Source organism: Stegastes partitus, unplaced genomic scaffold (assembly GCF_000690725.1).
Source record: "Stegastes partitus isolate 25-593 unplaced genomic scaffold, Stegastes_partitus-1.0.2 Scaffold163, whole genome shotgun sequence".
NCBI lineage: Eukaryota > Metazoa > Chordata > Actinopteri > Pomacentridae > Stegastes > Stegastes partitus.
In genome coordinates, this window is record NW_007577894.1 from 677,445 (window position 1) to 693,368 (window position 15,924).

Sequence of the window (15,924 nt, forward strand, 5' to 3'; positions counted from 1 at the left end):
TAATGAATTACATTAGATAAAAATAAAGCCAAAAATGAAAGACTGCTTTATTCATTCCTTAAGGAAACTGCAGCGCTGCAGTAGCAAATTACATATCATTAACCCAACATGAAAACACACTTTTGAAAATGTAGATTAAAAACATTAAAATGACAGTAATTCATTTTTAGTTACCAAAAGAATGTAGTTATGTATTCGGTACAAATCTACGTGTGGGATTATTGAGCTCCCATTAAGTATCATGTCATCTTAATAATCTCTAATAATCAAATGCACGTTGACATAGAAATGTCACACGATAATGTCCAAGTATTGAAATTCTATAAGACTATCTTCGTTTTTTTACCACTGGGAAGAGTGAAATAAAGTCGAAAAGTGAAATGCAACTGGTGGACAAGTAAGGATAAATCATAGTGAGTCATCAGTAATTCAGAGTGGATGGGGAAATAAACGACAAATGTAAAGGTCATGAGCCTGTGCAACACCGCACAATGTTCCGCACACAGACGGGTGACAAATTAAAGGAAAACAGAACCCTGGACCCTTACAGTATGATCTGGCGGCTCCATGCAGTCTGTGGTGGCCATTTTGCTTGGCCCTGGAATTGATCACCTTTATCCTATGATGAAACACTTCTCCACGGGTGGGAGTGGTCTCTTCCAGGACGACAATGTCTCCATCCAGAGGGCACGAGGGGTCACAGAATGGTTTAATGAAAATAACGTGAGTCACATGCTATGGCCTTCACAGTCACCAGATCTCAACCCATCTTATCTCTTCGGAAGAATGTTGTTCTAACTCGGTCACACTGTACGGGTTTTACCTTTACTTTGTCAGTCATTTGTACATTTTGCTAAAGTTCATGCTGCATTTTTGATGAGTTCTGCGGTTTATGTGACTCCGTGTTACTTGGATTCGAAAGCGGTTGAAGTGAAACTACTGGAGGTGTATCCATGGGTGTTTCAATGTCATTACACCAGGAAATTGTGGTTGGATAAACAAATAAAATCAAGTTCCTCCCACAGTGCTGCTTCTACAGAAAACGACTTATCAAAAGATCATTAACCACACGATTTTTGTGAAAGTGGAGCTTTGTAGCCAATCTGAAAATGCAAACAAAGAATCCAACTGTACAAGAAGCATTCTGCACATGATATTTTAATAATCTGACAAGACTTCTTTATCATGTTTCATTTTATATTCTCTCACTTCTGTTCGTTTTTTCTTTTTAGATTGTCAGTGAATAGCTCCATTGCACAAAACATGTTTAGTTTACTTTTCAGGATGTGCTGTGAGGACATTAAGGTAAACAAGCTGGACTGGACTCTGCTCAGTCCTTTTTTTAAAGCTGTCACACAGATGTTTTTGGTTTTCAAGTGCGGCTTCCAAGTCTCTTCACTGGTGCATCATGCTGACTTTTCTGTGGAAATTTCCTGTCTTTTGCTTCTGTATCATCTCAGGCTGTTTAGTAGCTTTCGTGAGACTTGAGGATGACTCAGATATACCAGCAATCGCCAAATATTTCAACACAAAAGGGAGGTATGAGGAAGTGAACCCGCATCTAATAGAGGACATACTTGCTGTAAACACATCTATCTTACAGCCTCCATCTGCACAGTGTCAACAAATCCACCTGACTGCCATCATAAGACATGGAACGAGATACCCGACAACAAAAAGCATCAAGGAGATGCAGCAGTTTTACAACATTGTGCAACACAATGCCTCGGGTGAACAGAGCTGGCTGCGGGAAATCCAGACACAGTGGACGATGTGGTACACGGAGGACATGGACGGCCGACTTGTCCAGAAAGGTGTGAATGATCTCAAGCACCTGGCTGTCAGGCTGTCCAAGCTGTTCCCCTCGCTGATCTCAGAGGAGAAGCTTCGAGGTGGACTCATCAAATTCATCACCAGCTCCAAGCACAGATGTGTCAACAGCACGCTGTCCTTTAAGGCAGGACTCACAGAGTTGTGGGGTATTAAAGGTGAGATCAGGATGCTGACACTATGCTGCTGCTGCTGCTGTGGTACATTCCTACTGTGACCTGTTGCTTTGTTTTCATGCAGATATGGAGTTTGAGCATGCAGTGAATGATGCTCTCATGAGGTTCTTTGCCCAGTGCACCAGGTTTGTGGAGGAGGTGGATAACAACCCATCAGCTGTGGCAGAGTTGGACAAGTTCAAGGAGGGACCAGAGATGAAGAGGGTCAAGGAGAAGATTGCAGACCGCCTCGGAGTCCCATCCAGTGTCATCCCATATGGTCATATCTGCAGAAAACACGATCTGTTGATTGTGTTGTTTTTATCATAATTCCCAAACCTCTCAGTGGCCCTGTACACTTAATGACTGTTCAAGACAATACATGATCAATCATTGAGTTTATTGATTTCACAGCGTGCATCAGCTTTTCGCCGCATTAAATGCACAAATTGTAAAATAGTCAGCGCTTTGGAGGACAGTGTGTTTAACAGCCCAGTGATTATTCTTCACATTAGGTGGAGCTGTTTCCACGTTTGGAAACCTCTGCACTGTGTTACAATTAACTTTTTCATTGATTCAAATTAGTATCATGACCTTCAAAGTGGTTTACAAATTAAGCAAGAATTGATCCTAGGTGCTTCTATTTTAGGATTTTGAGACACTACTTTCTAAGAACCTGTAGTTTTACTAGATAGTTGTTTTGTGTGTGTGTGTGTGTGTGTGTTTACAGAGGAAGTAGGCTTGTCTAAGTGCTTTCAAGTTTATTTTGTAAAGATGTTTTTCCAAGAGTCGCTGTGTGCACAACCTGCGTGACTAAACCACTTAACGTCTCTCCTGCAGATATGGCTGAGGCTGCATTTTACTTGTGCGCTTATGAATTTGCAATCAAGGCAGTGAACTCCCCCTGGTGTCAGCTCTTTGATGAGGATGATGCAAAGGTAGGAGCACTATTGGTCAGCTGTATGCACATTTACATTTATATTGTGGTGTTCATGATGCTGATCACAGTTGCCAGGAGATGTTTTATGTTTATGTGTATGAGTATGAGCAAATGTGATGTTACTAATAACATTATCAATGGCCTTGGTCCGTTTAAGTCTCCCATTAAACCATGACAGAAGCATTGCAGCTGATAAAAGGGCACTTGGGGTCAATCAGCTGCACAGGTCACAATGTTCAATGTACAGAAAATAAACTAACTACTGAAAACACAAACACATACAGGACTAAGAAAACAAACTTCTAAAAAAATAAAATCTTTGGTTAGAGGTCCTTAACATTACAAAAATCATCTCAGCATTTTGTCATAATGTGTCAAAGGAAAGAAGGAGAGACACATATACATAAGTCACCATGACCCTCTTTGCTTTGCAGAGAGACCTTTCCTCATTGTTCATATAAGAAAGAGAGTTTTGTGTTCTTCAGTACACGCTGACCTAAAAGTCATTCAGCCTGAAAAGCCCCCTCACATTATGCAAAACTGGCAGATTGCTATCTCAGGACATTTATGTTTTCACTTAAAGCCCATCCACGAAACATAAAGGCTGGCCGTGACTGATCTGATTCAACAGGTTATGGAGTATGAAGCTGACCTGAGGGAATTCTGGAAAAGAGGCCACGGTTACGATATTAACAGCAAGTCGAGCTGTATCCTCTTTCATGATGCGTTTAGCCGACTGGACAAGGCGGCCAGCGAGAACAAGTAAGTGAACTTTTAATGACCTGCAGTTATTACAAATGTGGGTTGCTGAAGCCCTTGATGAAAACTTTCAGTGGAATAAATGATGTAATTACCAGAATCTGTGGATTGCTTCATCTTGGGCATTTTTCTTTTGCTCTTATCACACTTATCTGTTACAATGTTCACCATTTTATAAACTATATCAAAAATTAACTATACTCCTACAAGTAAATTGGTTGAAAATGTTGTGCAAACATGTCTTACAGACACATAGACTGAAAAATGATGCTGTTAACACACTGCTCTAACAACCTGACATTGTTAGGTACAGATTGTATCTTTGCAGGAAGCATTTTATCTTCTTTTGTGTTTTATCTACACTAACCGCACCATCTGTGTTACAGCAGAGGTTATGTTAAGTCCTGAACTTACCTTACCCTGTGTGAACCAGGTTAGGCCAGCAGGTGACTGAGGCTGTCACAGTTCAGATCGGCCACGCTGACACCATCCTGCCACTGCTCACCCTGCTGGGTTTCTTCAAGGACAGCGATGCCCTGACATCGACCAACTACGCCACGCAGACCCAACGCTCCTTCCGCACCAGCCGCATGATGCCCTACGCAGCCAACTTACTCCTGGTGCTGTACGACTGTGGAGGAGGCGACCTCAGACTGCAGCCGCTGCTCAACGAGAAGCCTGTGACTTTCCCCGGTCTGACTGATCAGAAGGCCTCCATGCCGCTCTATCAGGATGTCAGAAATCACTACAAGGACCTGCTCAATGGTTGTGACTTTGAGACTGAATGTCAACTGCTCAAGCATCCTGCTGTATAGGCAGACAGTTACAGTGGCTTTATTGTCTCATAATTGCAAAATCAAATAAACAATGTGCTCCCACAAATATAATTGTTTCCCCTAAATGTTGCTGCTTACAGTAATCGCCATTTTCAGGATTTTCCTCTGCAAAGCAAATCAAATATTTTAACACAGAGACTCCTTTAATTAGTCATTAGCTTGGTCGGTCACATCTATAATTTGTTCAAAATGCTCATAAGAAAATTGTATTCACTTCAATATTACTCCAATATTAAAGGATATATGAATATAGTGAAAACAGGACTTTATATCAAGATGTGTATAAATAAAAACAACCATAATTAGATTAAAACTAAATTATTTTATTGTTGTAAGGCCAGACAGGTGATAATTTATGTAGGTATCAAGTAATACAACTTATTCATCCAGTAGCAGGCAGTCAGGATATTGATGTTGATGAAAGGTGTGGAATTTAACCAAGCACATTCACACAACCATACTGTATTCACTACAAATTCTAACATGTTATTTCATATGTTGACTCCACGACATTCAGATGGAAATATTACATTTTTGGTTACTGTTCAGATTAAAATTTTACATATGATGAGCGTATAGAAAAGAATACATTGCTGGTTTCCAATATTTTGGCCAATAACTGGAGTTTTACAGTTCTGTCAAAGAGAAGTTTCCCTTTTCAGTGTCTCAAATGTTCCATCTCACAGTTCTCAGCGTTCTCAAGTGACACTTTGAGGTTGGGAACCACCAATTAACCCTTATCCTGCTACTACAGCAAAATGTGGTTTCAGCCAGTGATACCAATATCAAATATACCAATTTGTCAGTCACAAGGTCAATTTTTTCCCACATAAATAACTCAGTTTCAGTTCCCTAAGTAACTTTAGCTGATAATACGTCTCGTACTGGTTCTAAGTAAAGGATACTTCTTCCACCACTGCAATGACAAACATGAATCTCAGAATTCACTCTAACCTCAAGGCCTGATTTATGGTGTCATTTGATCTCATAAAGCGGTGTCTTTGAGCACGCTTCACTGCTGTCAAGCTTGAAAGTTAGGAGTGGAACAATCTAATGTATTTGTAGAAGCTACAATAAAACCATGGCAAGGCACTTAAGTGTAACCAGTCTTGGCTACAGGGTAAACATCCCAGGGCTATAGGACCAAGCTTTGTTTAAAAGTTGTAAAGGTGCCATTTGAAGCTAAAATGTAAATAGGAATAAGCAGTAATTGTTTTTTGTATTTTGTAAATTTCTTAGTAATCAGAAACTGAGATTACTCATTAGCAAAACAAAGTAGACTCTTTGCTGTGCAAACTCAAACAGTGGTCAAATGCAGGATTAGGTTGTGTCTAGCATGTGACTAGAACACACCTGGTAAATGACTGGATTGGACACAGTTTAGAAAAGCTCCCACCTGTATAACACAATTGACGTTAAAAAAAAAAAAAAAAGTCCAAGAAAATTGCAGTAGACCTCCATGACACAACTGTGGGGAGGCATAGATCTAGACAAGGAAAAACATGTTGAAAGTTTTGAGACTTATATTAAATGCACATGATGGCCTGCTTGGAGTTTGCCAAACTGAATTTGAAGGAGAGCATGAGGAAACTCTTTCTCTGATCTAATGATTCTAAAACTTACCAATCTGGGTAGAACCCAAAGCACAATGACTGTTTAACACCAAACACAGCTCATCACCAGCTGATACTGTCGCTGTGGGGAAGCACGGTGGCGGCATCATGCTGTGGGGCTGCTTGTCACCAACGGGACAGAGAGGCTGATCAGAGTTGAAGGGAGAATAAATGCAATCATTAACAAAGAGGTCCTTGAAGAAAACCTGCTCCAGAGTGCAGCAACCTGAGACTGGCGCAATGGTTGGCCTTTCAGCATAACAAAGACCAGGACAAGTCTCTGACTGTCCACAAGTGGCTCAGCCTAAGCTCAGAATTAAACCCAACAGAACATCTGTAGAGGGACCTGAAGAGTTAAGATATTTTTGCACATCTTGACCTTTGACACCATAAATATTGAACATGCTTTTTTTTTAACATGTTTTTTCCCCTGCACATACCCTTTTTGTGCTGTTCTTTGTATATTCAATATTTTTCTACTTTTGCATGTCTGAATCGATGCACATGATCAATGAATTTGAATGAGTGCAATCTCTAAATAGATTAATCAATCAGAGACAGCAAGCTCAGACTTTTGTTGCACTGATAACATGTTTAATCCTGCATATGACAACAAAAGGCTTTGATTTTCTTTTGGAGATAAACTGCCCAAAACTAGGTGTGCAACCCAAAACTGCAAAAACCCTTCCAGTCCTTTTTAGGCATTATTAACATTATTAATAAAAATGTATCCTGAGTGGAACATAAATGTATCCACAAAAATTTCTGGCAACCCAACCAACAAATATTGAAATATTTGAATATGAGCCACAGCGGTGAACCTTGTTGTGGTGAGACAGAGGATAACACAGTCATGCACACAATGGCAGTAGCTAGAGCATCAAGTTACGGTATTACAGGAATGTCAGGTCAACCATTTCAAAACTGTTGCTTGTGTGTGCAAACATTACAGGCACCTGCACAAAGAGCATTAAGAAAGAAATAGAATTATGGATTAAACTCATCTACAGTCCACTGAGAGTCAAACAAAAAGCAACAACAAAACAGTTTCCAGCTAGTTTTTAATCAAATGAAACACAACTTTTTATTTTTTGTTAACTAAAGAATGAACAAAATTAATGACACAACTTAGACTAGAATTGAACCAACTTTCAGAAAAATAAATAAAACAATTAAATTAAATCATAATCAAGTATTAAAACTGACCCTGACTGTTTGGCAAGAAAATTGCTAATCTGGCAGCACCGTGCTGGATATCGCACTAAAATGGTGCTCAATTGTAAACTGTATGCTGTAAATAAAAAATAAAAATAATTCATTTATTTAAGAAATGCATTTTTGCCAAACATGATGGAACTGAATACTTTTTATGATAAATATTTGGTAGATGACATAGCATTCTTGCAGTGGATAATATTTACAAAATGTAATATGTCATCTAAAATTTAATCTTTTAATCCACACATAAGCAAAGAGCACATGTTGTGTTGTTTTAGCAGTTTGCTGCCCCTTTAACTTAAAGGATGTGACAGGGTGCAACATGGGCGACTGAGAGAATGTCTGGAAAATGACATAAAAACAGATTTAGCCTTTGTATAACCTCTAAAGACCTGAGCTCTTGTTTGATGTGCATCTTTTATTTCTCTTTGCTACTTGGGCTTATTGGAACCTGATAAGTATAAAAACTGAATATCATCATAGATAGTGGTGTACCCGTCCATAAGGCTCCCAGAATTAACTACTGTGGTAATATAACCCAAAATGTGATGTCAACACAAGTGGACAGCAGCTCTTAAGAGGTTAAATCTAGTTTACATTTCCAACAAAGCTCCTTCACCAGAGTTAAATCTGAGCACATGCATGATTCACCTTGTTGGATCCATCATGACTTTTAAATATCTAAGATGACTTGTCCATGCAGCAGTCTATTTGCATGTAGATAACATGACTTTAAAGCTGAAACAAGTCCAAATTTGCTCTCATAGCTGTTGTTTGGAGCTCAAATCAAATGCAACAATTTCCCTTTTTGGAGCATATTGTGTAAAAAATGCTGTTTTAAATATGCATCCATGCATATCACATACATATTTTAAGTATTTGTGACAGAAATTCCCTTGAATGGCGATATTTTGCACGGTGACCATCATGAGTTAATAAAAAGGAGTACACGGGCCTACAATCTGTTTGTCAGTTTTGCGCATGGTCCCCCATGTGACGGATTGTTTGGACAATCCCTCATGGACAACGTCACCAGTCTGCACACGGCCTGGCACACGAGCAGGAGCGGATCATGCCGATCATTTTATGGAAAATCATCGTTTTTCATTTCACCGCCATACCCGCTGTTTCCTGGTGTTTCCTCAACGATGTGAATCCAGAGAAAAATGCGGACATTCCCGCGATCGCCAAATATTTCAGCACGAAGGGGAGGTATGAGGAAGTGAACCCGCATCTCATAGAGGACATACTGGCTGTAAACACGTCTGTGTTACAGCCTCCGTCTGCACAGTGTCGCCAAATCCATCTGACTGCCATCATAAGACATGGAACGAGATACCCGACGGCCAAAAACGTCAAGAAGATGCAGAAGCTGTACGATCTGGTCCGGAGCGGCGCGCCGGCCAAAGACAGCTGGCTGCAGGAAATCCAGACGCAGTGGACGATGTGGTACACGGAGGACATGGACGGACGGCTGGTCCAGAAAGGTGTCAACGATCATCGACATCTGGCTGTCAGGCTGTCCAAGCTGTTCCCCTCGCTGATCTCAGAGGAGAAGCTTCGAGGTGGACTCATCAAATTCATCACCAGCTCCAAGCACAGATGTGTCAACAGCACGCTGTCCTTCAAGGCAGGACTCACAGAGCTGTGGGGTATTAAAGGTGAGATCAGGATGCTGACACTATGCTGCTGCTGCTGTGGTGCATTTCTACTGTGACCTGTTGCTTTGTTTTCATGCAGATATGGAGTTTGAGCATGCAGTGAATGATGCTCTCATGAGGTTCTTTGACCAGTGCACCAGGTTTGTGGAGGAGGTGGATAACAACCCATCAGCTCTGACAGAGTTGGACAAGTTTAAAGAGGGACCAGAGATGAAGAGGGTCGAGGAGAAGATGGCAGACCGCCTCGGAGTCCCATACAGTCACATCACAGACGGTCAGTGGTGGAGGAAGTGTGTAGATTTCAATTATGAGGCTTTAAAATGACGCGAGGCCTGCATTTGCTGTTTGGGGACCTGAACTGAGCACAGTGCACATAGCATGGTATAAATGGAGGCTTCATTCCGACATTCTTGTACTTTAATTGTAGCAACTGGACTTGCTGGACTTAAGCAAGTCCAGTTGGTACGATTAAACTACGAGAATGACCATGACCTGGATGACTGAGAATCTTCACAGACATTCATTCAGACACCAGTGAGTACATACAGTATGTCACAAAAGTGAGGATTCCAGTGGCAACCTGTGAAGCTGTGGTGAACTCCATACCCAAGAGGGTTCAGGCAGTTCTGGAAAATAATGGTGGCCACACAAAATATTGACACCTTGGGCCCAATTTGGACATTTCCACTTTTTGTTGCCAGCAGTTTAGACATTGTGTATTGAGTTACTTTGAGGGGACAGTGAACTGACACAGTCATACAGGCTGTACACTGACTACTTTACATTGTAGCAAAGTGCCATTTCTTCAGTGTTGTCCCATGAAAAGATATGATAAAATATTTGCAGAAATGTGAGGCGTACTCTGATTAGGAGACTCACTTTTGTGACATACTGTATGTGCTCATGTATTACATCGTCACAGCCTTTTTTTAATGTTAGGTTTCGGTTAGGTTTGTGGTAATTTGACACAGAGCAACGTCAAGTAGGAAAATGCACCATATTTGCATAATATAAACCAAAAATAAGCAAATAAATTATAATACCAAAGGTGTTATTCTTTGACAAAAGCACTTCTTAAACACACAGCTGCAAAATGACACGATAATGCAGATGACATTTTCTCAAATTAAACTGGCAAAAGCAGAACTTTTCTACCTTTTGGGGCCCACTTTGTCTGGTTGGTAATCCAGCCTTAATATGCCTTATGTCATTTTACAGAATAATATACTAGAATATGTGTTGTTGCATTTACTGCAGTAGTTGCTCTGTAATAATTCATTTTTATTAGTCTGGTCATTTGCTTTTAGCGTCAAATATCTGTCTTTAAAGTAACTAAAGCGTGTGCTGTATCTGAAATGTATAATATTTCCCCGAGATGTAGTGGAGTATTGGTAGAAAGCAGCATTAAATGGAAATACTTAAGCAAAGAGCAACTATCTGAAATTGTATTTACAATGAGAACAATACTTGAGTAAATCCACTTATTTACATTTTCCCACTTTGGATGCATACATCAGAGTTTAGACTCTTTAACCTGAGAACACTGAGTGTGCTGTGGGCATGGTATCTCTTATTCAGCCTTCGTTACAACCTCAAACATTTACTCACGGCACTCTTCTTAAATGGGAATGAATAAAACTGGTGCCACTTTTCTTTTTTTTTTTTTTTTTGCACCTTTATGTAAATTCCTAAAGATTTTTCCAGGAAAAAATACGACACAATTTAGCACTACTCACAGGAACGCAGAGACAATTCATTTTAGAGTAATTCCTCCAACAACTTTCCCATTTAAAAGTTTATAACTTCTGTAAACAGATTTCACATTTTTGTTTGTCCAGCTAAGCTTTTGTGCACATACTGAGAGCAGGTTACACCAGCAGGAAAATGGAATATTATCTTTAATTTTCCAATAATTCTGAACAAAAATAACATTATCCTCACTGGAAGGCCGTCAATGAATTTACAGGTACACACCAGTTTCTTTCTAGGAAATAACATACAATGAAAATAAACATCTGCAATAAACAACTAGAGAAACATAACTGGTTAGACAACATCTTGCAAAATTGGAAGTGCAAAACCTTCTTCGGATTGAGGAGGATACAGCGTCTCATCCGGCACGTTACACGGCGTGTATTTGCACAGTAGATGGAGCTGTTTTTTAATTTGTACATATCAAAGCTCCTGCATCGAGTTAGTAATTCACTGAGCCTTGGGTAATGTTCACTCAGCTTTAGGTGGCTTTGTATTCAACTCACAGGCCTGAAAGGTGGTCAAGCAATCACATGCATTTACTCAAGTATCAAGTTATTTTCAGAAAAGGACTTTTCTATACTTCATGCTTTCATTCATACACAATATTGTACATTTTATCTGTTATATATACAAAAAAGAAAGATTTAAATTGCATTTTGCTGATAAGAATTTTGAATTCAGGACGAACACACTTTTTTTTTTTTTTTACATTCATGTATTGGTTCTTTTGCTTAAGTAAACGATCTTTCCTCAGACTAAAAGTAGTGCATTAGTTCAGCAATGTACACCATTGTTCTGTTTTTAGAATCTATTATGTTCCCCTGTGCCTTTAGTTCTGTTGTTCTGACCTTTCTGATTTCACTACTTACTGACACGTTGTCCCAATCTTTCACCTGCAGACATGGCAGAAGCTGCATTCTACATGTGCGCTTACGAGTTTGCCATCAAGACCGTGAACTCCCCGTGGTGTCGACTCCTGGATGAGGTCGACGCACAGGTACAGGCCTCAGCTAGATTTGCGGTGTCTCTGCCGTCAAATGTCATCTTGGAAAGCAGCCAAGTAAAAGATTCCAGCATGACAGTTGCACATGTTTAACCTGAACTGAACTGTAACTCACCAGCAATCAGTCATTTACTACAGCGGGGACAAATTATGCTTTTCTGCACACGCACACACGCTGAATTTCATATAATTTCAAAATGTCAGCTTTTTTATTTTTAGACTATGTTAATATTAAACTCCCAATTTGGCACAAGGTGTACAGCGTGTAAGAGCAGAGGTTTCACACTCTGTGAGAAGCAGAAAACCTTGACGGGAACAGAAAGTCATAGCTTAGTATTCAAGGGAAAGGAAAAAAACAGAATAAAGCAAACATTGAACTGCACCAGCTCCCTAAGTCCTTGACCCTCAAATGATGTGTGGAACAATGTCAACAAAGACACTTGAGTCTGGTAATGTTTTATCTGTTGGTTTCTTTAGCTTTTTGAAGCCTAACCAGGGCATCTATACATCATCTATACATTAATCCTCACTAGGGTCGCAGGGGGCTGGAGTCTATCCCAGCTGACTTAGGGTGAAGGCAGGGGACACCCTGGACAGGTCACCAGTCTATCACAGGGCTACACTTAGAGACAGACAACCAAGCACACTCACATTCACACCTACACACAACTTAAAATCACCAATTAACCTCAACATGTTTTTGGACTGTGTGGGAGGAAGCCAGAGAACCTGGAGAGAACCCACACTGCACGGGGAGAACATGCAAACTCCACGCAGAAAGATCCCGAGTGTCCTAACTGGGACACGAACTGGTGATCTTCTAGCTGCGAGCCACCTTTCTAAAATTAATTTAAGCCCGACGGTCTGTACATCTGTTACATAACTTCTTTGTATATAATATAGATGGTAAATAAACATAGGAAACTTTTGAGGGTCAACGTAGAGAAAGATCCTGCTTGTTTTCCCTGTTTTGAGAAACTGCTGGCATTACCCCACCACAAAGACCGTTCTGTGTCTTGTGTTACAGGCCGACCTGGCACACAGGAAGCCTGAAATGTTACCTCACACAATGAAAGAGTCACAGATTGTTATCATTTATAGTCATACTCCAGTAGTGATTTGTGCTCTCTGGTTCAACAGGTTATGGAATATGCAAATGATCTGAAGCAATACTGGAAAAGAGGCTATGGTTACGATATTAACAGCAAGTCCAGCTGCACCCTCTTCCATGATGTCTTCAGTCGTTTGGACAACGTCGTCAGCCAGAACAAGTGAGTAAAACTTCAATGGTTTTCTGATTTTCATTAAATCTTATTGGTCAAATAAAAACAAAACAATGCAGTACTCCATCTTTTGATACTTTCCAACATTACTTTCCATGTCTGTGCCACTCAGCTCCAAACCATCCATTCCTACTAAAGGCGTAGAGCTTGCTGGGTATTTGTTTGGGACTTTCCTCAGCTGTGTAGTAACACCGTTTTTCAGACAGTGACTACTTCCAGCAGCAGCTGCAGGACAGTGTGCAACAGCAACTCACTGATGTGTTTTTATGACATGTATTTATGGATAAGATTGTTTGCAGATCTATTTATGGTCTATTTATAAAGGTATATCAGGCTTTGGAGCCACAGACAACTCTTCTTAGAAGGATAAACCCATTGTTGCTTTGTCTTTTCGTGGGATTTGCTGATAAGACGCTGACTAATTGAGTAAGACGCTGCATGTCTCATTCAAGTAGAGCTGAAATGATTCGTCCGTTAACTGAAACAGTTGTGTGACAGCATTGAAGGTTTCAAGTTTCTCCAATTCAATCATTTGTTGTTGAATATCTTTGGTAGTTGGACAAGAAAGTTGCTCAACTCTGGGAACATGTAACAGATAGTTTTTAATATTGTCTCACATTTCATAGACTAAACAATGTGTCATGAAGTAACTGTTAGTTGGAAAATCATGTTTTTTTTTTCTTAAAGCTATCACATACACATACGTATTTTTGGCAAATGTGAATATATGAAATGAAGTCTGCCAAACTTTAGCTGATGCATCCCAGAAATCTCTTACTTTTTTTTTGTTTTGCTTTTTCAAAACTGTCTATAAAAACCAATTCTAGTACATCTCTCTCAAAACAGAGCATTATGGCGATGCAAACAAACATATTTGTTAAAAAAAACAACAAAAAAAAGAAAATAATAAGTTATACGCGCACACTTTTCCAGGTTTTCCAAGTACACGGATCGAATTTGAGCCCCGGCCTTCACACCTCAAACTTAAAACCTTGAGTGGAATGGACAAAACATTTCATATTTAATCTGCTTTCCTTCTGATCTGTGTTGTTTCGCTCTCACTCTTGGCAAAAAGCATTGCCTTTGTTCCTTTGTTTTTGAAACTCTCAGTATTTTTTTTACCAATGAGATGTGGAGCACCTTGGTCAAATATTTGCCATAGTATTTGCAGTTACTATTATAAAGGGACATCGTGTATGTGCACAGAAAAGCACGAGTTCTGCTGGCAAACAAGTTGGACATGCAGTTTGTGTTGTCAATAAGTAGAAAAGATTATAGATCATAAGAATGAGTTCTTCCTAGATTTGTCATCAGGGCAGAATTTTAAAAAAAAAAAGTTTAAAAAATCCTGCTCATGACCCTTTCCCACATGTCCTCCCCCCACTTTCCTGTGTCTCTCTGACTAAAAACTATCCAATAAAGGCACAAAGGCCAAAAAAATAACTTAAAAAAAAAAAGATATCTTGTTTTGTCTGACAGTCCAAAGATTTTTACATACAATGATAAAAAATTCAGTGTGAGAAGCAAGAGATTGTATGAATCACTGATAATCAAGATTGTTTTCAGTGAAGTTTCTATTTAACCAACTGATTCAATTGTTTCAGCGCGACACCTAGTTGTAGGTCAATATTTGTCCTTTAGGTTGGGAACAAATTTGATCGTTTTATCGCCATGTTGAACTGACTCTGGACTACATCTGGCAGGATTTATTCTTGCAAGATGTACTCTGGATAACTAACAAGAGCTCATTCGGGGTCACATCTTAAACTGTACTGTGATGTGTGAACCAGGTTAGGCCAGCAGGTGACTGAGGCTGTCACGGTCCAGATCGGCCACGCAGAGACCCTCCTGCCACTGATCACCCTGCTGGGTTTCTTCAAGGACAGCGATGCCCCGACATCGACCAACTACGCCACGCAGACCCAACGCTCTTTCCGCACCAGCCTCATGTTGCCCTACACAGCCAACTTACTCCTGGTGCTGTACGACTGTGGAGGAGGCGACATCAGACTGCAGCCGCTGCTCAACGAGAAGCCTGTGACTTTCCCCGGTCTGGCTGATCAGAAGGCCTCCATGCCGCTCTATCAGGATGTGAAAAAGCACTACAGGGACCTGCTTCAAGGCTGCGACTTTGAGACTGAATGTCAGATTTTCAAGCATCCTGCTTAAGTTTAGACGGACTGACTAGAGTCTGGAAAGGCAGGAAATATATTTGCTTAATTGCGTTTTATTTTGGAAAAAGGAGTGAGGATAATGTTTCTAATGGAAATAATTTAGTCTGAATGCTTCTGCCAAAGTACTCATGAGCATATCACTGTTTGACCTTTTTCCCTCCCTAAATGAAGCAATAACGAAGCCTTTCCGCTTCTTTCGTCTTGTGCCTTAAAAATGTCAGATCTGGTGTTTCTGGAGCACAGTGATACCAGCCAGAGGTCCCTTTGCCACCACAGTATTACAACTGCTATACTGCTTATTTTTGCAAAGCTTCTTCCCATTACCGCACAGCATTAAAGAATTTATTTTTGCAGTGCACATGTTTCATATGTTCTGCTTAAAAAGTTATTGATCATTGAGGTGAGGTGTTCTGACATTTGCGATCGCGACTGAAGCAACAGCACAGCTTAAACTAAAACGAGGTATACGTACGGTTTTACTAATGAGCCACTGAAGACTTAAGAGCCATGAAAGACAAACACCATATCTTATTAGATACATAAGAGAGCTTATGAGCTAGATTAAAACCATTTATTGATGATTTGTCGTCACTTATTACTGCAGACTCCATGGCTTATTAGAAAAACAGTTATTACCAGTTAACCAACACGTAACTACCACATAGAAAAGACACTTGCAATTGATATTGGAAATACC

At 40.0% G+C, this 15,924-nt stretch overlaps 1 protein-coding gene and 1 pseudogene across 1 annotated transcript; both read left to right on the forward strand.

The window, feature by feature from the left end:
• The first annotated feature begins 1,284 nt into the window (after positions 1 to 1,284).
• Positions 1,285 to 4,568, forward strand: LOC103355672 (multiple inositol polyphosphate phosphatase 1-like; annotated as a pseudogene).
• A 3,801-nt stretch (positions 4,569 to 8,369) lies between these two features.
• Positions 8,370 to 15,583, forward strand: LOC103355674 (multiple inositol polyphosphate phosphatase 1-like). The gene is made up of 5 exons (XM_008279546.1): positions 8,370 to 9,012; positions 9,092 to 9,286; positions 11,667 to 11,764; positions 12,911 to 13,041; positions 14,844 to 15,583. The coding sequence occupies exons 1-5, from the start codon at positions 8,424 to 8,426 to the stop codon at positions 15,220 to 15,222; spliced, it is 1,392 nt and encodes a 463-aa protein (XP_008277768.1). The 5' UTR covers positions 8,370 to 8,423; the 3' UTR covers positions 15,223 to 15,583.
• The last annotated feature ends 341 nt before the right edge of the window (positions 15,584 to 15,924 follow it).